At 39.0% G+C, this 23,543-nt stretch overlaps 1 protein-coding gene across 1 annotated transcript in view; it reads left to right on the top strand.

Annotated features, from left to right (window-relative positions):
• The window catches only part of AFF2 (AF4/FMR2 family member 2), a 335,698-nt gene that overhangs the window by 250,961 nt on the left and 61,194 nt on the right, over window positions 1-23,543 (top strand). The window contains exon 12 of the mRNA XM_046941145.1: window positions 12,935-12,976. Within this exon, the coding sequence (XP_046797101.1) occupies window positions 12,935-12,976 (42 nt within the window). The remainder of the gene's footprint in view (window positions 1-12,934; window positions 12,977-23,543) is intronic.

Raw genomic sequence — 23,543 nt, 5'->3', positions numbered from 1 at the left:
ACAAAATGGAATTCAAGTTGTCCCTATAATAGCTATTAAAAGGTCAGTACTGTTGAGGAAAGCTTTTGGTTTCTCATGTGTCTCTAATGATTGCACTACCCAAGATTCATCCAGTTTGCATAAATTAATGCGTTGTCTATGAATAGCTGCCAAATAACATCACAATCATACTCAATACATAGTGCTCCTAGCCTTGGGGAGGTTTGTACATGCTAAAAAGATTATGATTTTTAATTGCAATCCTTCAGAAGGTCTGACAGGAGGGAAGTAACTAGGAATATGCCAAATGATTTCTAGACACATGGGAATATTTTGCATCTGCGTACCAAGGCTTTTCCATCTTGTTTATTAAGAACTCTCTCACTCAGTATGTGTGTCTTTCTTACATCACATACAGATGTATGTTTCTGCTCTTTACAGTTGGGCTCTATGAAGTATGAGCAAGCTACCAGGGAGCAATTTCCAGGGCATTTAAGAGAAGTTCTTAAATCTTATGGCACCAGCAGCAATGCTCAACCATTTATCACTGAATTAAGAAAGTTGCTTTATAGATGTCCTAGCTCTTTGAGAACAGGCATTTTCAGTTAAAGCTACCAACACCAGTGATTCTCTTTAAATAACCAATGTTCCAGCTTTAATGGGCTTTCCTACACCAATAAACCACATATTTTTAGCTTCAGTAGGTGATCATTGATGTTTAACTAAATCCCAGTAACTGTATATTCCTGTTATAGTCAGAGTAAATGTTCTTGTTTTTATAGTAGTTTGCTTCTCATGCAGGTTTTGAACTGAAGTGGTTTAGTATTTGTAAGAACATGCACCGACTGAACTTGGAAATCACTGTATTTTAGCACACACAGCAAAAGAATACAGTTCTACCTCTCGCTGGGTTTCCATCATGTATAGTCATTTATACCTTATAAAGTGAATGCAAAATGTGTATGAACACTCCTTGGAGTGATTAGACAAGATGCAAGATAGTCATACATCACTCTCTCTTTACGTTTCATTTAATCTGATAAAAATTAGAAGTAGGATCCAATGGGGACTTGGTAGCACATGAAACTTTTAATATGACAAGGGACCTTTCTTGCCTGTTGGGCTAGTTCAAATTCAGTGCAAGCTGAATTAAAGTCATTGTTACCTGGTGGTTTGTTTAATAGAAAGTATGAAACAAGCTGTGATTTCAGTTCATCTTCTAGGGAATCCAGGAGCTGTAAGATGATGAGAGTCCTGGGGAACAACTCCAGAACAGTCATTTTTCATTAATTCACTTTTTTAATATTTTGGGTCAAATTCTCAGGAATGGCTCAACTAAATTGACTTTCCCCATGTGAGACAGAGATATTGAGCTTTGCAGTCATAAAATAGCATATGTGTGATACCGATGCCCAGTTACCCTGTAAAAAAGATTTGGGTGTACAAAAGTGGGGGATTTAGGTTAAATAATTATTTTATGGGACTTGAATAAGAGTATTATTTTCAAATGGAAGAAGGCCAGATGGACAGTCTCACTCTTTCCACCTACATGTGAATATTTCACCCTGTCTTTTTCCCCCAGCTGGTTGTTTAACTTCTCTCTGACTATGTTCATGGTTGCAACTTCAATTAGTACCCTAGGGAATCCATTATACATATTAATCACTGTCTGTATAATGAACAGTTGATAAATCTGCCTCATTTTTCAGTGAAATGTAACTATTTAAGTTACCTGTATGCAATTACAATTTTGTGCTAAAATATTACCTCTTAGGGCAAAAGCAAAAATAATATCTCTAGCAGATAGCAGATAGCAGTCATAGACGTGGATTACATTTACATAGGTTGCTCTGAAAGTCATAGAATCACAGAATCATAGAACAGCTTGGGTCTCCCTCGTCCTGTCACTACCTAGCAGTGTAAAAAGTTTCTTTCCCTCCTGCTTATAAGCTCCCTTTAAGGTTGTAATGAGATCTCCCCTGCGCCTTCTCTTCATCAGGTGAAACTAGTCCATCTCCCTTGGCCTTTCTTTGTAGGAGTGGTGCTCCAGTCCTCTGAGCATCTGTATGGTTCCTCTGGACTTGTTCCTTCCCGAAATGAGGGCCCCAGACCTGTACCCAGTGCTCCAGATAGGGCCTCATGAGGGCAGAGTAGAGAAGGACAATTACCTAATCACTTCCCTCTCCTTACTGTCCAACCCTCGGTTGATGCAGTCCAGAACGCTGTTGACTTTCCAGACTACAAGTGCACACTGGTGGCTCCTGTCCAGCTTTTTGTCCACCAGACACCCAAGTTTTTCTTTATGGGACTGCTCTCAAGTAGTTCTCCCAGTCTTTACTCGTATCTGGGATTGTACCAACGCAAGTGCCACACCTTGCACTTGGCCTTGTTGAACCTCATTAGGTTCATATGCGCCCACTTTTTTAGCCTGTCCACTCTGGATGCCTTTCTTCTGTTCTGTCAACTACTCCACTCAGCTTGGTGTTATCAGCAAACCTGCTGAGGGTGCACTCAATCCCATTATCTGTGTCATTGATAAAAATGTTAAAGAGCACCAGTCCAATGATGGATCCTTGGGGGCACCACCCATGACCATGCTCTTACCTGCACATGAGAGCTCTTGGTCACAACCCTCTTGCTGCAACCATCCAACCAATTCCTTGTCCACCTTACAACATACACTTCAAACGTGCATCTCTTACCTACCTGAAGGTACTGCCTCCTATTTGTTTTCATGGAAACTACAACAGATGCAAAGAGTACACTAATTGATAGAGAAAATTCCCAATTACAGAAGTCTATTTTTCAGCACAGTCATCACCATTGGCTGTGCATTTTTGCCGGCAATGAGCAAGAGCCTGCAGACCACGCTTGTAAACATCTGCACAAGTGGAGGTGATCACTTGATCACTCTTGCCTCTGCTGAAACGCACCACTGACCCCTCACTGTGCTTGCATCCACTGTTTGGTCTCTGTCAACATTCAGAAGAGTGTTGATGAATGCCAGTGAGTGCCATTTTTTTCTCATGGAGGAATTTAGTGACACGCCTTTGCTCCCTACACTGTTCCATTTTGTCAGACTGCCCCTTTGCTGCCATCTGTTGCACAGAAACAAAATGCAAAGGTATATTTCTGGATAGGGTTCAGCCTCTACTTCCATCCCACCAATAGCTGTCTCTGATGTCATGAGCTAACATCATAACATAGGAAATATTACTTTCAGAGCAGCCCCAGTATACAAGCAGCACAGCCTCACTAAGTATACCTCAAGCATGTCTAACTTCTAGTGCTATTGCTTTTGTAGCTCTGAAATGTCAAAGAGAATTTCGCTTGAATTTTAATGGTCTTCAGCTATGCAAAATAAAGTTGGTAGCTTCCATTGTCATGAGGATTGAAAGCTGTACAAATTTCTTCTGCCATATGTGACTTATCGCATACATTTTTCAAAACACATTTCTGTTACTAAGACATATGTGATAGTACACTTCCACAAATGTGAATTGCTTTTGGCTAAAAGCCATGCACTAATAAATTGAGTTGACTCTAGCTGCATTTGACATCTGCTACTTTATACGTAGAGATAGATAGATAGATAGATAGATAGATAGATAGATAGATAGATATTATCTGTTGTCATTAGCATTAAAAACTTCCTAGTTTTTATGTTGCTCTGACATAGTTTTTATTTCCCAAACCCGGAATCAGAAATCTGATTGGATGTTGTTTCCATAATATTATTATGAAATATTATGAAAACTGTTGTTTTCATAATACCCCTAGTTCAGTCTTAATAGTCCCACTATTTAGCATGCTAGTTAAGGAGCATGACAAAGATTTTTGTAGACATAGTCTATTTACTTTTGGTTGCTTGGTTATTAGAATCACAGAACCACAGAATGTCTTGAGTTGGAAGGAGCCAAAAGGATTCATCAAGATCCAGTTCCTGGCTCCACACAGGACCACCCAAAATCTAAATCTCATCTCTGAGAGCCATATCCAAATGCTTCTTGAATTCCAGCAGCTTAGGACTGTGACCCCACAGAGCCTGTTCCATGCCCAAACATCCCCTGCTGAAGAACTTTTTCCTAACACTCAGCCTGAGCCTCATCTGACGCAGCTCTGTATACTTGGGTCCTTTTGCTGTCACATGAGAGCAGAGATATGAGGTCACGAAGATGCTCAGAGGGCTGGAGCACCTGTCCTATAAACAGGCTGAGGGAGATGGACTTGTTCATCCTGGAGAAAAGAAGACTCCAGGGAGACCTCATGGCAGCCTTCCAGTACTTAAAGGGAGGTACTTTAATCAGGAGGGAAATCAACTTTTTACATGGGTAGATAGTGATTGAACAAGGGGGAATGGTTTTAAGCTAAAAGAGGGGAGATTTAGGTTAGTTGCCAGGGGGTAAATTTTCTCTGAGAGGGTGGTGAGACCCTGGCACTGCTACCCAGATAATCTGTGGGTGCCCCATCCTTGGGGGTGTTGAAGGTCGGGCTGAATGGGCCCTGGGCCCTGACCTGGTGCCTTATTTGGTGGTTGGCTACCCTGCCGATGGCGGATGGTTGGAACTGGATGATCTTTGAGGTCTCTTCCAGCCCAAGTTGTTCTGTGATTCTGTGTCAGTGCTGCCACTTCACTCCCCTGTGAGGAGCTGCAGGCTGCCATGAGGCCTCTCCTCAGCCTCCTCTTCTCTGGACTGAACAAACCATGGGAGCTCAGCTGCTCCACATACATCTTGCCCTCTAATTAATGTTGCAGGTTTCATGTATAGGGGGAAGCTTACTTACTATTTATTCTGGTGAATCCTTCCATTGCTTAACGCTTCAGGAGGGGAAAAAGAAAACCAAGGAAGTTTTCCTTCTACAGTTCAGTTAGGCAGTTATGCAGCTGATTTCTTACTATCCAAGAGTTTGAAGGTGCTTAGTTAATCTAGTTCATATCAGTTATACGAACTTCCTGAAGGCCAGAGTAATGCAGGTGACATTTGACTTCTTCACAAAGCATGATCTCAATTCCATGTTGTTTATAACACTGCAAGAAGACACAACACGTGCAGAGGAATTCATCTTTATATATTGATAGCCCCATTTAACATACTACTACTATAAGGAAGCACACAGAAAGTGAGAAGTCTCTGTGCCTTCTGAACTGTCTTTTTTTTTTGTGTGTGTGTGTGTGTGTGTGAAAATAATTCAATTACTTTTCCAAAAACATAAGACCCTCTTCTGTCCATATGTGGCATCGAAGTCACCCTATAACTGCAGATTCTATTCACTTATTTTTTTATTCCCCTTCCCCTGTCATAAAAGGAGCACTTGCTGTCCATCACAGGTTTTATCCATATTTATATTGACAGACAGTAGAGGGAAGGGATTTCTTGTATGCAAAGTCCTAGATGCTTTCTTGCTAGTCCTTATCATGCTGTTCCCATCCCTGAGTCTGAAAGAGGCAACATGACTTAACCAAGTTTACCCTGTGGACACTTTCTGATTTCTAGAGAGCTGTTACATGAGAAATTGTTTTCAATTACGACTTATCTAGAGGAAATAATCTATTATATACTCTGTGATTTGGATTCTCATTAAAATTCAATAGCAGCCGTGTTCTGAAACCCAGCTGATGATCACGGTTTCCGGGCTTTTTTCCAGACTTGGGTAGGCAATGAAAGCCCACATCAGCGTAGGAGCCTAAAGGCATCATATTTATGTTGACTTGGACCAAATCACTTGTCTTGGCTCAGTGGGTTGAGCTGCAGGATCCCATGAGATCTGAGTGCAGTCAGGGTTAAGCCTTGCTTTCAAGTACAAATAGACTTTGCTTGGCAGACTGTACATTAATGTATCTGAAGGTCTGCCAGCCTGGTATTTTATCTCTGCCAGTGGCAGAATGTGGGGAAAGGATAGAAATTAGAGAAGCATCCTTCAAAGCAGAAGATCTTCCATTTTCCTGTGCACAACAGTTCACACTTCCATGACCACACATCCTGTGTTTAGGAGTTACCAATGCACTTATCCTGCATGCAAAATCTCATTTGAAATCTATTTATACTTTTTGTCCCCACAACATCCTGTGGCATCAAACACTACAGTACTTGAAAAAATACTGTATTTTGTTTTTTTTAAACACTTTTCTTCATATGTTCCCGGGAATCCATGCTATGTTATGGAAAAGAACAAAAGATTACTTGCTATTTCTCATTCATAATACAATGTATCTCTACTGTGTAGACCGAAGAGTTTTCCTACTCAAAAGCCGCTATTAAGAATGCTGTTTTCCCTCTAAGAGTGTGAGTCCACCAATGAGGTTATAGCAACCAAAGGCAAATCTCTCTGCAATTGGGAAAAGAAGCCTTTGAGTCAGCCAGGCAGACAGAGGCAATGGTTAGGAAGATAACTGGTTTCTTTTAATTCTTTTCCACATTGGAGAGATGAGTTCTTTGTATGGTGCTGCTCTTCTGACTGAGAAGTGGATATAGCCTGGCTCAAAAGGTTCAGATTGCAGTCCCTTATGAAAATGGCCAGAGCGACTCCTTGGGAAAATGCAGTCAGTTGAAAGAATGATTTAGTTAAAATCCTGATTTCATCCAACACAGCAGAATTAAATAATTTTTTAAGAGAGAATTTTTTTTTTTAATGAAAATATAATAGTTTTAAGAGCAGCTCTTTTACTCCATGAGCTTCTGCAGAACTGCAGAATATTCAAATTGACTTCTTGCTTCGCGAAATAAAACACTGGCTTCCTTGAGTGTCCTTTATCCTCTCTTCTATTACAGAGCTTTAAAATTTTCAATAGAAAGCATTGCCATTTCCCCGATACAACTGCACGTGTTTAAATTTGCTGTAAACTTAATGACTACCAGATTCATGTTTTAGGATTATAACTTATGTTAAAATCTTACTGCATTTTGTATTTTCAAAATATATTTGTTTTCTGTCACTGACAAGACAAGACATACGTTTGTTAGCCAGAAAGACTTGTGGTGGTCATTTTTCCTGCCATAAAACTCATCTTCTTCTCAGAAGGCCATCAGACTTGACTTGGTACAATTTTCTGTCCCAGCCATTGTTGGAATTGCAACCCATTAACTATTGACATCTTGACATTTCAACTGACCTCTCATTTGCAAAGCATGGTGGTATTTTTCATGGCCTTTTCATTTTCCGTTATAAATGGAATAGGAATGACTATTTCTACTGTTTGCATTTAAAAAAAAAAGTACCTTTGTTTTACCAGCTGGAATGGCACCTTGTTTTTCCCTTCCTGAGTAGACCTGCATGGAAGGTCTAAGGTCTAAGCAAGTCACTCAGAGCCAGAGGATTTTCTTATTGACTCAATATGCAGGAGGGCAAACAGGTCAGACTCCAAGGGTCAGTTAATATATGCTGTAATAGTGGTAACCATAAACAGGTCTTTTGCTCCTGTTGTTTTTGCTGGTCAGATCAGGCACTTGTAACCAACAAAAGTGGTGGTATGCCACTGATACTCATGCTCAGCAACTTCTGCTGTAGCAAAAAGAAGAAAAAAAGAAAAAAAAAAAGTCATGTAGGTTGAAAAAAACTATCTATGGAGAGATGTCTGTATATACACATATGCATGTTTATATATGTACATGTGTATCTACATAGGCTTATTTATGCAGGCATATGTATATGAGTAGATGTATATGAGTAGATGTATATGATTAGATGAATCTGAAGGACATTTGCTAAAGAACTTGAAATCAAACCACATTCAAATAAACAAGAAGCCAAAACTTGCTATAAATCTCATTTTCAGTGAAACTCCCAGGCAATTCACAACCTTCATCTGTTAGTCTTTGCTTATAAACATTCCTTAGTCCATTTCTGTCTAACTACTAAATCAGCCAGCACCAATTCAATTAGTTCTAAAAATCCATTACAACACAGGGCCTAAACTGCCTGTCCACATTCATTTCTCAAGGAAATCAATTCATATTTATGTTTTAATACTTTAAGTCTAGCATGTGAAAGCAGTCAAATCCCCAGCAGAAATCCAGGAAAAAGCCTGCTTACAGGCAATTATAGACAATGTTCTTTAGTCTCTGATCCTCCCTAGCCTATCCACTTAGGCATCCACGCAGTTGCAGAGTTTGGTCTATGGGATCAATTTATTGCACCAGCAATCAAGTCCCTCAGAGAATTGACCAAACTCAAAATACCACTGGTTCTGGAAGCTGGCCCATGTGGTTGCATGTGTACAGTCACACAGTGCTTCCAGCAGGGCTGGCACTTGGAGTATCACTATGAAAACCAAACACATTGGTTTCCAGAGAGTTTTATTTAGGGAGCTACATTTTCTCAGCAAAATGTGAACTCTAGAAATGTTGCAATGGATTATTTTACTCTTAAAAGTTAAAGGTTAGTGTTGGAAATGGATTATAAAACTGCCGCTTTTAAACTGTTTGCAAAGAAATGCACATATTAAATCCTTTTTGATGATATCACACTAATCCCTAAATACTGATTTTTATGTAAATTTTGACTCTTGCAAAGCTCTGACAATTCAGCTATACCCATGTGGTTTTATCAGAGCTCAATTTCTCCTTTAGATCTTTTTTCTTTTCTGCAGTACCTTTTGCTTTATTCCAAAGTCGTCACAGCAGTTGGAAGATACAGTGCTTCAGACATAAAATGATAACTCTATTTAATATATTACCTTTATTTTGTGAATTTTGTCCCTCTGACACATCTTGTTAGGTATATTTTTATCAGTCCAAAGGATAACCACAGTAGGGCTATTTTTATTTCTAAGGAAATGATGCATGATAACTACTGGCAGGGCCCAAAACAGTAAATCAGTCCTGTCCCAACCACAGAATGTATTAAAAGTCCGTCGCCTGTGATAATAAGTTATAATTCACTTGACTAGCAGTTTGTTTGAACTTTAAATTGTACAAATGAGTCACAGTGGTTAAGTCTGAAATATAGAATTCTTTGTGTTTTTAAGGTTTTTGGTTACTCACCACAACAGGTACCTGGAAAGAGCACAGTGAATTTTGTTGTGAAATGTTTTTGACTTGATTGTACAATTTATAGTAAATGGTTAAATTGCCACACATCCTGTGTAGAGCACAACATTTGCTTTCAAGACAGTGAGATGGACACTCTGAGAGCTCATTCATCTAATCTCTTACAAATCTGAGCACACACCATCAATACCAAGCACTGCTGAATCCAGCCACACGCACTGGCTGCAGCTCCTGAGCCAAACTCGTTCAGGAGCCACCAAACAACTTTGGTTTGCTAGAGAAAACTTTTCTTCAGCATAAATTTTATTCACTGAGAAGTGCATATTCCACTTGACCATTTGTGTAAAATTTACCACAACTATTGCAGCTGGGCAAAAAAAAATGTATTTTTGTTTTAACTGTGTCACTTTTGTTACTTTTCAAAGCTATATTTTCTCACCTTTGTTGTGACAGTTTGTCAAAATTAAATTTAGGTCAGATTTCAGAGGTTGTAGGAAAAAAATGAAGTGAAAGTTTGAACCAATCAAAAGCTCTTTTTTTCCTCATTTCTTCCTTTGAAAATCAGTCGAGATCAATATGTTTTCTAATCTTAACATGTATTTGTTGTGGATCAAAGGAGGATGAGGGTTCTCCTTTTTCTCCTACTATGTTGATCATTTTAGGCTTTATATTTTTCTTCCTTATTATTAACTTTAAGTCACTTAGCATTTATTCAAACAATTATTCTAAGTGTTTGCCTTGGGCATCGTAGAAAGTAACAGCTGTGTTCTCACTATCTTCAAAATTAACGCTCTAAAAATGTGCTTCTGAGCAAAGATATTGCAACCAAGCAACAGATACAAGCATAATTGAAGAAAACGCCTGATCCCAGCATGAATGGGAATATTTTGTCTGCTGGTTTCAGTATAGATCACTGAATCCCACAGAGGAACCAACCAGATCACATGTACTCTAGGATTTCACTGCTGTGCCACTTGTGTCCTCCTGGAAGAAAAATAATGCAAGCAAGTAGTTTTAGTGTGCTTACATGAGTATCTAATTTACTTAGGGCCTAGCACAGTATAGATACTCTCCAGATGAAGATTCCTGCCTTTGAGAGCCTTCTTGAGGCCATGTAAAGCTACCTGGCAGTGATTTTTGTCTGAGTCTATCATAAGCCTCTTAGACACTGAAATCCCTCTGTCTGCTCTCTTGCTTCATTGGAACTTCTAATTTTACACTGGAATGAGAGGGGAGAATGAAGTTTCCTTGGTTCTTCTGGCTTGTGGCCTCTTGGTAATAAATGTAGGTTGTTCCTAAAGTAATGCCTCCTATTTATTTCTCTGGAAAGTATAACAGATGCAAAGAGTACAAGATTTTGTAGCTGAGCAAATTCTCATCTACAAAACAGAATTTTTCAATATAGCCACCACCACCAGTGTTGCATTTTCATCAGTGATGAACAAGATAGCACACTCGTAAACATCTGCTCCAGCAGAGATGATCACTGTTGCTGTCGCCATTGCTGAAACACACCACCCACCCCTCACTGTCCTCATATCTACTGTTTGGTCTCCCTAGACATTCAGCAAGCATCAGTGAATGCCAGTGGGTGCTATTACGTTCACATGGAGGAATTCAGTGGCACACCTTTGTTTCATTTGCACTTCCATGTCAGATGGCATTCTGTCAGATTGCCCCTCTACTGCCATCTGTCACACAACAACAAAAACAGAATACTGGTGGGAGAACATTAGATCTACTTCCATCTCATCAACATGTCATAGGCCAACATCATAACGTAGGAGGCATTACTTTTGGAGCAGCATTTATAGTAGGTTTTCTCTGCCTTGTAAGGTCATTGCAATAGGACAGAATAAGGGTGGTGCTCTTTGCTATCAAAGTATTCTCCTTGTTATCCCTGCTGATATATCCATCAAAAAGAGTCTGCCATATAGCAAACAGCTGTTTATTTTGGCAGTATAATATGTGATAAAAAGAAAAACAGATATCTTTCAAATGTTTCTGTAGGTTGTTTTTTTTTTTTTTTTTTTTTAAATATAAGTACAAAAAAAAATCCTTCTGCTATTTGAGAGAAACAGAAAAAAAAAAACTCCAGTCATTTAGGATTGATGAATACAAAAGAAAGGAAATAACACTGTTACAAGGTTAATTTCGCCTAGTACAACATTTCCTAGTATTGAGTTGCCTGATATACTCCCTCAGGGATTGCTCCTGCACTTGCAATAATCAAGGCTGATTTTATTGGAAAATCACCCCTGGATGAGATACATACTCTGGAGAGAATTTTTCATGGGTACAGATAAGTTTTTGGTGCCAGTGCCATGTTACCCAGGCCAGCACAGTTATAGTTCCCAATCTGTCTGTTCATTCAAGCAGCAAATTCATTAGCAGCCCTTCTGGCAGGATAGAAAAATAGACATATTAGGGAAATTCACTTTGAATTGTTTTCGGGATTTGTTGGATAACAGTTCAGTAATCAAATTGCGCCTCCTAACAAGTGCTTTAAATATTTTTATTAATAGTGGCAGAGAGGCTGCAGATATTCTTTTAAGTGCTGAACATTTTACCATAACACTATGTCACTTGCAATGATCATGGATGAAAGAAGAGATTTGCATAGTTGGAGTGGGGGTGCTTGTAACGTCTGAGCTGATTTTTACTTTGTGTCATGCAGTGAGTTTCTCTGAGTCATGTAACTCTCACGTTACAGATGTAACATGCGTTCAGTATTGGCTCATCCATCAGGCCTTGTCAGCTTGCTGGCTCTTTAGTTGTAGAAGCAGGCTGCATCTCGACAGCAATGTGCTCCTCTCTACCTATGGGATGTAGGTTCAGATATACAGAGTGGCTTCCAGGCCTTGTCAAGTGGAAACTGAGCATATTGTAAACAGAGCGCATTCTGCCTCCAGCTAGGAGAAGGGACATGCAGGCAACCCCATACTAGGGCCCTCCACTAACCTTGTGGTGCCTTTGGAGGAGAGCTGGGAAAAATCTGATTCAGAGAGATGGGTGAGCTAGGAAGAAAAGTCAAGGAGACTGGCACAAGGATGGTGAAAAAAAAAATCTTTCTAAAGAAAGCTGGAAAAACATTTACACTCGGGCATGTACTGCACTGAGCTCCAGGAACTGACAGTGCTAAAAATTAGGATTGTAAAATATAATCTCTTTACTCTGTTTCCTAATTCCTGTTGTTTTCATTGTCTCACAGTGAAGAGGAGGGTTGTCCTTGGTATAAATCATAGTAAGCTATCAAGACAAAGAAATAAGCGACATATGGCTTAGCACTTTTGGGTCTAGCAATCAAGTATCAACCCTCTGCAGTTCAGTTGTAGTTCGTTCCCAGTGGGCTTTACTTTGATGATTAGAAATATTGAGTTCCTCGTGTCATTCAAAGACAGCAGAATTTCCTATGGGTTGATGTTCGCTTCCTCTGACTTCATTTCAATTTTTCATAACCAGTGTCATCGCATGTAACAGTTTCTTCATAATGGAACTTCTTGTTGAATCAGATTTGTTTTTAAAGTGGAAGAGTGCCATGAAAAGTCTTTTGAAACACCAGTCTCTGGAAAAATCCTTACCACGGTGAAAATGGGGAGGAATAATCTATTGATTTCCCCTAAAGACAATTAGGTACCCAGTCCCTAGATCATTAAAGAATACTCAGAAAAAAAGGTTTTGTGATTAGCATTCTTTACAGGATGTACACTGGCTCTTTGCTAAAGCCATTGCTGTGTTAAATAAATAGAAAATATTTGTTCACTCATATTTGAAATCAAAAGTGTGGTACTTAAAACTAGGTTCTGTGCAAGTAGAATTACATCAGAGGAAAATTTGAACTTTAGATTCTAATTGATCCCTCTGTATTTCAACACAGCATCTGTTAAATACTAGCATGCTTTGTGGACACAGAGCTGCTCCTTTCCTGGTGCTTACCTTCTCTCCTTCTGCTGTCCCCATCTGCTCAGGAAGACTGGGAGGCCGATTGCTGTGCCTGTTGGAGGACACAGGTATGGGCTGTATTGGGAGTTCAGAGTGTAGAGAGAGGTTGGGGGAAACTCAGAGGATAAATGCTTCCCATCCAGAACATATACCACAATGAGCATAAGCCTGCACTCATGCACCACAATCAGCTAGCTCTGTTAGGGAATCTCTGGAGAAATCTGATACCTTGGGGAGCCTTCTAAGCATGCCACTGCTTGAAGCTCGATTCTTTCCAAAAGTCTACAATCTCATTTCTCTCTTTGGTGCACCTTCTCCATGAAGTTTCCAAGTGGAGAGACACTTTGCCTTGTGTCACAACACACTCTTACTGAGGTTCGCCTTCCAGCTTCCTGTGTGTCATCCCCCTCCATAATGGCTGCGGCACACAGCATGACAGCACAAGCACTGCTTTTAGATGGCAAATTCAGTGTCACACATTTACGATGAAGCACTCACTGTAATTCACAGTTAGCTTTTACACGCTGTAAGGAGAGTGACTGCATATGAATGTGTCACAGCTTTGCAAGCTCAACATTTACAAGCTACGAAGGAGATATAACTCTCTGTATCAGATATCAAGGACTGCCCTTACCATAGTTTTATTTCTTGGCAGTCACCTACAGTTTTATGAAACATTTTTTTTTTAATGTGACAAAGTCACTTCAATTACACAGTCATTATAAGTTTTGCCAAGGTTGACTATGGATCGTTTTGTGTTCATTAGAGCACAAAATTAGAATTTTCATTGCAGCAACTGTAAACAGTATTGGCTCAAAGGAGTCAAGCTTTTTCCCCCATAAAATCTTGGATAAGCTATAATTGAGGAATTCCATGGTTTTTGACAGGTTTTAATTTTCTTAACTGCCTTACGGGTTAGTGTTGTTTTTTCCTTGTTCTTTCTAGGCCTTGACATATTTATTTTGGTCTAGAGACTGAAAAACTGGTACCCATTAAAATGATGACATTGCCACACTCTACATGAACACGCAGGCGCAGTCAGTGTCATTCTAAGGCTGAATAAATTCTTTCTTCAACTTTATCAACATTTTTTCTTGGTTCTTGGTTCTTGTCATTTCAGACATAGATGGTCACCAGGAAATAACTGATTCAGAAAATACTCCATCATCTGCTCAAGTCTCACTGAGCCCCATTAAGCTTTCACTTAAGTAATTTCAGAGTCTGATACTTAAGCAATAATCAAAGTTTCTTTTGATACGCTATTGACTTTATGAATGTGTATGATTGAGTTTGCTGAACACATTGCTGTAAATATAAAGAAATTGCATCAAAATCAATCATTTTGTATATGCAAAAATAAAGGAGACAGGAAATAAATCCAGCAGAGGTTCTTAGTGTAGTCCAGGCTTTCAAAAGCTGTCTGGAACAGATAAAGAATTGGACTAGCTCTTTGTGTTTAGCAAAATAAATAAGATCCAGAAAAGCATCTTGAAGAGAAGATTACATTTTTCTCTTGATTTCTGCAGTCATTTCTTTTAGGTTAATATAATCTTTTTATTGCCAAGTTAGCTCATTAGAAGCACTAGTGTACTAAGAGGTGGGAGACTACTTAGAAAACATAAGCAAAATGTTTGATCTGCTAGTTGTTCAGGCTCGATGTGAACCCACGCTGCCCTACCTTCTTTCTCTGTTGCTTACGATTAGACAGTCTGCATGGCGCCTGACTTGTGCTTCACTTGAAGGAACTTCTAGGCTTTGTTTTTAACCTAATGTGTACTTACAGGCAAGGAGAGGAGACAGAGACTATTAAGAAAGCAGCAAAGAATTTCAACAGACAACTTTGTCAGACCTTGCACAGCAGCAGTCCTCTGTGTTGTTTCTACAAATCCGCAGCATGTGGGCTTCTTTGTGGCATGTGGCATGCTCACATCTTGCCAATGGAAAACCCCATCCTTAGCAACTTTTTTTTAGACATAACATTCCATGATAAAGTCAGCCAGGATAAGATCTGTCAGAAAATGCCACAACGGGCCTTATCTTCCTCTTAGCAAAACTTGGAGCTACAGTGAATGTGGACAGCAGACATGTAACAAAGGCAAATCTCTTCCTCTTAAAAGAAATGTGTTTAACAAGATTATGAACTATTTGCATTCCAAATTTGCAATTAGCACCCCATGAACACACAAAGAAATCATCAAAGTGGCAGATAATGTGTTAGAGGCCTATAGTTAAACTTTCAAAGATAAAACAGACTATTAAGTATGTGGTAACAGCTACAATAACAAATTTTATAGAAATCAATGTAATCTGAATAGTATGAGAGCTCACTGAAATGTGATTCTATTAAAACTGTGAAGTATGTATGTTGTTGAATGCATATGTGAGCGTGCAGACATGCAAATTACTAAGTGGAAAGATTAGCAAATTATGAATTGGTTAAGTCTTAGTGTATATAGGACAAATTTTTCCTTTAAAGCACATGTAAAGGTTTGATTCTGCAACTTTCTTCTCAACCCTGTAATTTTACACTAGCTGGCATAAATTAACAAGCTAAAAGAAGTCTAAATGTATGTGTCTGTAATGCCTCTCGAAAGAAATAACAAGATGAACACACTTTGTGAAACAGGAGTAGTGTATGTAAAATACCCATGTGCTTTTCTGCCAATGAATAGGTCAAATTTAAGTCAATGAAGGGAAAGAGAAACCCTTCAACTTCTGCAGTTTATCTGTGTTGTTTGTAGTCTGGAGTTCTCTGAATATATTTTATTTCAACTTCAAGGACTTTCAGTCTGTTAGGAAATTGGCAGTGCCAAGTGTTCTTTCTTTACCAAACGTAATCATTTCTGAATCCAGACAGTGGCTCACTTGCATTAATGTGCTCAGTGGTCTGGTGCAAATCGGTAAAATGATGAGGCATGGTGAAGGGGGAAAACGAGACTTCCGCATTCATTTATTCTGCATAAATGGTGCCCATTAATCTATCATGAAAATATAGAATTAGCAGGGAAGAAACCACAGTTGCAGATTTGGCAGCTGCTAGCATGCACAGATGGTCTTTCAGTATTTTAAGATTTTCCGGTCTTTTGATATTGATACGAGCACTGAAAAGTAGCTTGTGTATTGCTAATATTTATCTAGAATATCCATAGTAAAATAACACTGAATATTTTGGATTGTTCAATCTCCACCTAGCATATTTGCATAAAGTTTTTTACTCTTAAAGGTAAACTTCTTATGCTCTTTGGTTATTTTTAAAAAGCCTAATTGGTGTGATTTCCTGTAATAAGAAAGACTTAATTTACCCAACAAAGGCATTAGGAATGCAGAAGCTCTTACATGGGAGCTGTTGAACAAAGTTTGAAGGTTGGAGGTTGGTAATCACAGTGGGTTTCCAAGTGTTATAAATTGAATCGTTCGTAGTAAAGCTGTTCTGAAAACTAGGATGTTGAGTCTCTTCTTGATGCAGTGTAGAGGGCTGTTTACAGTGTATTTTGCTAGCACAGACAAGTTTTTGCTCACTGTTAGTCCCCATAGCTTCACTGAGACTGGGAATCTGACCTTGGCAGTGTCTCCACTCATAGGAGCTCAGGGCATGAACTTAAAGGGGAAGAATGATGTCATCTGCTTCATTTGCTTTGGGAATGTTTGGTTAAGTCTTTAAAGGCATTGTCAAAATACTTCATAAGATTATCACAGAATAATTCTTGCTAAATTTCCTTTGAGTTTACTTCCCCCTTACCCAGAGAGTGGATGTTAATGGCAGTGTTATGAAATGCACCTTCTGAAGTGCCGTAGTTGTGTACACAACCCACATGTGTACAGGGCAAAGGCATGTTCAGCTACAAACAGCCCAAGGTGCTTTGTATTAATAATCTGTAAACAGTGTGGAGGGAAGAAAAAACAAACAAACAACAACAAATACAGACACAAAGGTATTTATCTCAGCACACAATAAATTTTAATCTGGTGAAAGAAAAAGATTTGAGATGCAAAAGTAAGGTGAAAGTTTTAGGTGTGTGACAGAACCAATGTGCACCACTGTCTCTACTGCATCCAGCTGTGTAGATCCATAGATTTCCATAGATCTGTCTGAAGATATATAGATGGAGAGACAGACAGACAGTCAGACAGACAGACAGACAGACAATAAATAGGAGCATCTGGATACAAGTATACCATGGAAATTATTTGCTAATTTAGCAAGCATACTCCCTATTCTCTCACCCAGACTGTTAATATATAATATGAAATATCCAGATCTATCGTATAACTACTGTGACAGTAGTTAGGCTTTAGTCTTGATGGATATTTCTTGCCAGATCTATAATAAAAATGTAATACAGTAATGAAGATTATTTGGGCAATTTATGTGATCTATAGGGGATAGCTTATCAGAACTTAAAAACCCTTTAAAACCTTGAAATGGCTGCACATGTTGCAGGACCCTTTATATAAGTCTGAAGATCCTGGAGGGTATGAACTGTTCAGCTTTTTTTGCACATATGTGAAGCTTCCATTTAGCAAGACACAGAACTGCACGCACACAAACAAACAAAAACTCACAGCAACCCATTTCAAAATCCCTGACCATCAATTGAAAGCTTGGCAGCGCTGACTGTCGATTTGCTAACCCACTGCGTATGAATTTCTTCAAGTACTGCCTGCTGTCAGTGTTCTTGCAGCAATGCCAGTTCTTTTGTTTTATATGCTTCTATTTTGGCATGAACATTATACTGAGGAAAATCCCAAATTTCATCCTCGTCAATCTGACATTTAAAAGAGTAGTGCATATCATACAGCACAGAGGGATACAGATTCAAAAAAAAAAAAAAAAAGAAAAGAAAGAAAGAAAGAAAGAAAACAGAACGATGGAAGTGGCTGAAAGTAGAAAGAAAGAAGTCAGACATCAAGCTAGAAATGATCATACAAATCTTGTTTTGTAAGCAAAAGCTCACCCTAGTCAGCAATAATTAGCGTTATCTTCCTTTATTCCAGATATTGCAAGAGGAACTTCTTCCTTTGTTTGATATCAATAAGCAATTTGTCTGGACTTCATTCACCAGACATACACAATCGTATTATCACTTAGACACATAGTCCAGAATTCATCCACACATTTCAGAAATAAAGCCATGTGTCTAATATACGCAGGGTATTGTTCAGGACACATACTCAAGCATATTTATTTCTGTTTCTGTTTTTAAAGTAGCCATTTTGATTCCATTTTTAACATATAATTGTGTTACAGTCAAATGATATTTTAATCACTGCTCTAGCAATCTTGGTAAGAGTAAAGGATTCCCTGTTCCTTTCATCCTGTGCCATCAGTTGCATTGAATTTCTCAGTTCCTCTTTCTAATTTGCCCAGATATAGGCATACAGAGACCTAACTACAGCCTACATTCCAGAAACTCCCAGGACCTCACTGTCTTGCTTTTTCACCTTCCTATATGAGTTCATTAGTATTAGAGGAGCACTAGCAAAGTTGTGTTCACATGGTTGTATGTACAGTGCTGCTCAAATATAAAGCATTTATTTTTTCTACCTTTTCTCTCCTGAACAAAATGTGCTGGACCTCAGCTCCCAGGCTCTGGCACGGTGTTTCTTTGCTCTCTGTGTGTTCCTCACTGCAGTTGTGATTGCCTGATTGTTTTATTCTGCTTCAGCTGATTTACCTGGGCGCATCTCTTAATTTCATTGCATTTGCCAAAGTAAAGGCAGAGTCATGGGTTTGTGATTTGGCCCTGTAAATGTTAAGTGCTATTTTCTTCATAAAAATATTTCTAACTCATTTTAATGCTGTAACTCCATCAAAGATGATTTTTCCTTAACCCTATAGGCACTGTACAATGATCAGCCTTTTAAAGAAAAATGATTATCTGCAACAACAAAGCCCAAAGACATTAGTTTTGTTGTCACTTCTCCAGTGTACCCAGGAGAAAATCTATCCTCTGTCATAAGTGAGAACTCAAGAAACAATTTCACATGTATTTTCCCATTTCAGATCCCAAGTGTTGTCTATTTGCTCTGACCTTTCATTGGAAAGTTACAAGTTACTAGCATTAACCTTCTCCATGCTTTTCTGTTACTGCAATTCAGTGTAATGGAAACATTACATTCCACTACAATTAGAAATGGAGCCCATATAGCACCCTGCACTCAAAAATTTAGTGTGGGACACTAATATACTTTAAAGAGGCAAGCCCCATCAAGAAGATGGGGTTATTGAAAGTCCTGAATCTGTTCTTCATAAGCTTTACACTTTGTTCATATACTAGACTGTGTCTTAAGTATAAACCTATCATCAGGTTTAGCAAATCAATACCATAAGAGTGTGAAATCGTCCCCAGAAATCTCCAGAATGCCATTTCACCGTAAAAGCAATTGAAAAAGGAGCTGCAGTGGAATATCTTATGAGATAACCATTTAGATCACAAAAGGATCATTAAAGTCAGAAGTAGATTGAAGGAAGGTTCATAATATAACCGTATAGAGCTCTCTAGGAAGAAAGAGGAAAACTGCAAACCAATTTGTGTTTATGGCTTTTTCTGTCAATTCTGCAGGGATTTAAAACTTGAGAAAGGTGAAACTTCTGCTATCTGACATTGCTCAACTAGAAATAGATATCTACAATCATAACAGCTAAACAAATGCCAGTTATTGAAAGCCAATATAGGCTTTATTAACTTCAAAGTGATTAGTGCTTCTGTAGTTCATTTACTGTCAAGCAAGGTACTATCGGACAGTGTCATTTGTTGGTAATCTGAGCATCTTTTAAGATTTGCCTTACTACATTCTCATCATATTTGTCAGTGAAGTTTTGATATATTGCTTGCAGTAAAGGCACTAATGAAAACATTAAAATAAATGTTTCTATAAACAAATACCACCTGAGCATTTCACCTTATTTCAAACATTTTGAATCACAGAACTCCATGTTTCTTAAAAGACTTCCCTGTCCCAGTGCAGGATAATGGGAGCAAAACATTCTGGATGAAGTTGTATGTCACAAAGCAAAAACATACCCCAAACGTTGTCATGTCCATTCAATTCTACAAGTGTCTGGTACATACCCCTAGAATTAATATTTGCTCTTTGTAAGAGCTGACAGATACCCTGGATAACTAGAACTCCTTGAGTGAGATTGAAATGAATCCCTCCAATCACTGGAAACTGGATTACACTGCGGTTGCAAGTCCTTCAATTTTTTTTATTTATTCATTTTCTTCTTTAACTCTCTATGATTCATGGCTGATAACAAGCTAATATGGAGCCAGTCTACCTTCAGCTTTTCTTGCTTTCTTTAGAAAAAAAAAAAAATCTAAACAATAAAAACAATTTCTGCTTTTTCTTCTGCTAACATTTCTCTTTGAAGAGTGACACTGCTTTAATAAAGATATAGGAAATGAAATTTCAACTATGTTACACTGAATTAGATTACTTTGGACAAATGAAAAGTAATACTGCCTCCTTTAATACCATTAGAAGAATTGATATTGCAGAGTTCCTTTTAGACCACAGTGCATCAACAATTAGAGGCCTGATGACACCCATGTGCTATGTTGCCAGGAAATCCCTCAGCAGTGAGTTGTGGCCACAAGAGGTGGAAGGCAAATATGCCGCAATGCAAAGCCTAGGGCACCAAGCACTGCCAGGGCTAGAGGAGAGCAAAGCGTACAGAAGAGACTCATCCCCAGGGAAGGGATGCTCTCATAGTGCTGTTTGTGGGCTGGGACACAGCCCCTGACTTTGCATGAGGGCTTTGTGAAGCACCTCTTCACAGCCAGGGGATGAGGCAGGATTACTCAGTTCTAGGATCAGGTCCTAATTACAATGTCTTTATATTGTGGCAGCCCTAAAGATTTTTCAGCTGTACAATGGAATGAAAGCATGTAGGCTTTGTTTTCTCTGCTACCTTGCTAATGCCTGATGCTGGCCCCTTGCAGGGAAGCCTGGCTAGCCATCCTTGGAGGAGTGCATGTATGTCCAGCCATGGCAGCATGGCAGGGTTCTGCTGCCTGCCTCTGTGCACTGCTGCCACCATGCAGTGTCGCAGCTGCCATTGTCCTGGGTCTCCTCAGGTACTAAGCATGAAGCAGGGCTCTGAAGTAGGCTGTGCCAGCACCCCAGAATCAAGCTCACATCAAGCTGTGCTCTTGATTTCCTAAGATAACGCGATTCACTCCTCAGCAGCTGAAGTCATGTGCTGTAGAGAGCTAAATGAATGCTTGGCATTAGTCATTATTTATGTACCATGATGAACAATGCATCTCATTCATGTCATCATTTACTACACATATTGGGAAAGTTATTGGGCTCTTTGGGCAATTTCTTTTCCAGGAAGTGACTGTGTTATTTTTTTAAATCTTGCATAACCCTCCATTTATCTCCCACTGTCTGCTTTCTGGATCACTGGTTGTTTTTTTTTGTTTTGTTTTGTTTTTTTTCCAGTTTTGTGCATACTCTTGCATCCAAAACAATGAGAAAAGATGCACATTAAAACATATGTTCTAATCCATTTATTAGAGGGACAATTACAAATGGCACTCCACCAATTAATTAATAACCTTATTCATTGTATAAACTCAAATCATGCTAAGCCAGCTTCTCTTCCTTTGCATGATTTGCACCATTTTTATCATCCTATATGACTGATGCTACTGAAATAAATTTCTCAACATGGCTCAGAAAGACAAAAGCAAGTTGTCTTTTTCCCCATGTGAACATTAATGAGCAAGAGGCTGGAATGCACTGTCTCCACCACTTACTGCAGTGTCCCTTTTTGCATTGCAAAAGAGGAAATCTTAATTACTAAATGTTGCCAGAAAATGTTTTGGCCTTGTTTGTGAGTAGCCAGAGCATTCTTGTAGCACTGGGCCATTGGTCTCCCTTAGCCACATTAGGAACAAGGACACTGCTTCCGTCAGTGGGCTGACTGGACTACCCAGCACGTAGGAGAAAATCACTGCATTTAATAACAAAAGAAAATGCACCTGACAACTTAAAATCATCTGCAGGCTGGAAGCAAAGAGACACATGCCATTAATAGCCATGCCGTCATTACAGATATGATACACAGACCTCAGGTAGTGTGAAACAGCCTTTCTCCATTTACATTGTTAGATCAGCATCATTCTATAACATGCTTTGTCCCATGAACCCAAACCTCTTCTGGCATATCTCTATTGATTTCTTTGGAGGTACCTAGCAGAGAAGTTGGCTCCAAAGCTCTGCAGAAAAAGAGAAAGCTGGCAAGATGATAAGGGCTCATTGCTGAAGCCATGAGGTATATGAGGCATACAGAGAAGACAGACAGCTTGTTGCTTTGGGTAAGCAAGCTAATTCTCAAGATGAAAGATTTTTTTTTTTTTAATCCTACTTATTAAATAGAATGTAAGTAAAAGCTTGTCTTACGTAGCTGAGCTTATTGTAGCCTTAAACTCTCCAAGTATGGACAGGTTCTGTTCTGAGTCACCAGAAATGTTTGGGGAGATCTTGTCTTAAAGCTGAGAATACTTTCAGTAAAACCAAACAGAAAGAAGGAAGAAGAGTATGATGTTTCCCTGTGAAGTTGTGGAAGTTTGGTTTACTTTTTTGTAATTCAGAGCAGTAGCACTTTTCGAGTGTGGCTTAAAACCAGCTTCAGCTCTTGGTCAAGTTAATGTGAGCTGGATCAGTTCCTCCAAGACATGCAGTTGCAGTGAAATTCTGTGTAGAAACAAGTAACTGTGATCAAACACATACCTACATGCATCACATGTCCCAGACAGCTACTGAGGGGCCTTCACAGAGCTCATTTTGCAAAATGCAAGAGCAGCATATAAAGAAGTCTTTAAAACATGAAGTGAATATAACTGATACAGAAATGTCTGCCTGGGTTGTGAACAGTCTGAAACTGTTCTTTTCTGAGGTGCAATCAGTTTAGTGCAGTGGGGGGGTGATACAGATGATGATGTGGCTGCTTCAGCATCTGGTACACAAAAAGACAACGTTTGGAATGAAAGGAATATCCTCAAGGTAATACGGTGTTGGCATTTATAGGGTGAATTCACCTTATGCAGTGGGAAGCAGATGTGTGTAAACGTGGATTGGTATGGAATATGTGTGGAGGAGACGTGCAGGCATTGAACAAGATATAAATGTATGTCCCTGGTTATATTCCACTGCAGCAGCATTCTGCTTCCAGTAAGTTGGAGAAACTGCTCTGGTAAAATCGAGTACACTGATCTAAAAAAAAGACATTTAAGTAAGAATCCTAATTTTCTCTGATTGCCTTTTCTTTGCCAAAATCTGTGTAGTATTGTTTGGACAATTCAGAACTTTCTGGCTCAGTTGCCTAGATTTAGCATCTTAAAAGCCCTTGTAGAAACAAGAAGCACTAAAGCTTTTGCTTTGGAGTCAGTTAATTGTTGTGGGGAATGCACATGGCGTAAGATATTTTATTGAAGACTTCATGCACAGAAGAATCATGCTATATGTTCAGGTATCCATGTAATATATGCATCCTAGATGGCATGTAAGTATGCAGAAAAATAATCACTTTTATAATTACAGCAGCACAAATCTACATCTAGATGTAGAGAAGGGGCTGAGAACTCTTAGCAGATTCTCTTTTGTCTTTTTGTGAAAGTATGT

This window comes from Gallus gallus, chromosome 4 (genome assembly GCF_016699485.2).
Source record: "Gallus gallus isolate bGalGal1 chromosome 4, bGalGal1.mat.broiler.GRCg7b, whole genome shotgun sequence".
In the NCBI taxonomy this organism is placed as follows: domain Eukaryota; kingdom Metazoa; phylum Chordata; class Aves; order Galliformes; family Phasianidae; genus Gallus; species Gallus gallus.
Note: the sequence above shows the minus strand (reverse complement) of the source record. Positions and strands in the feature narration are given on the sequence as shown.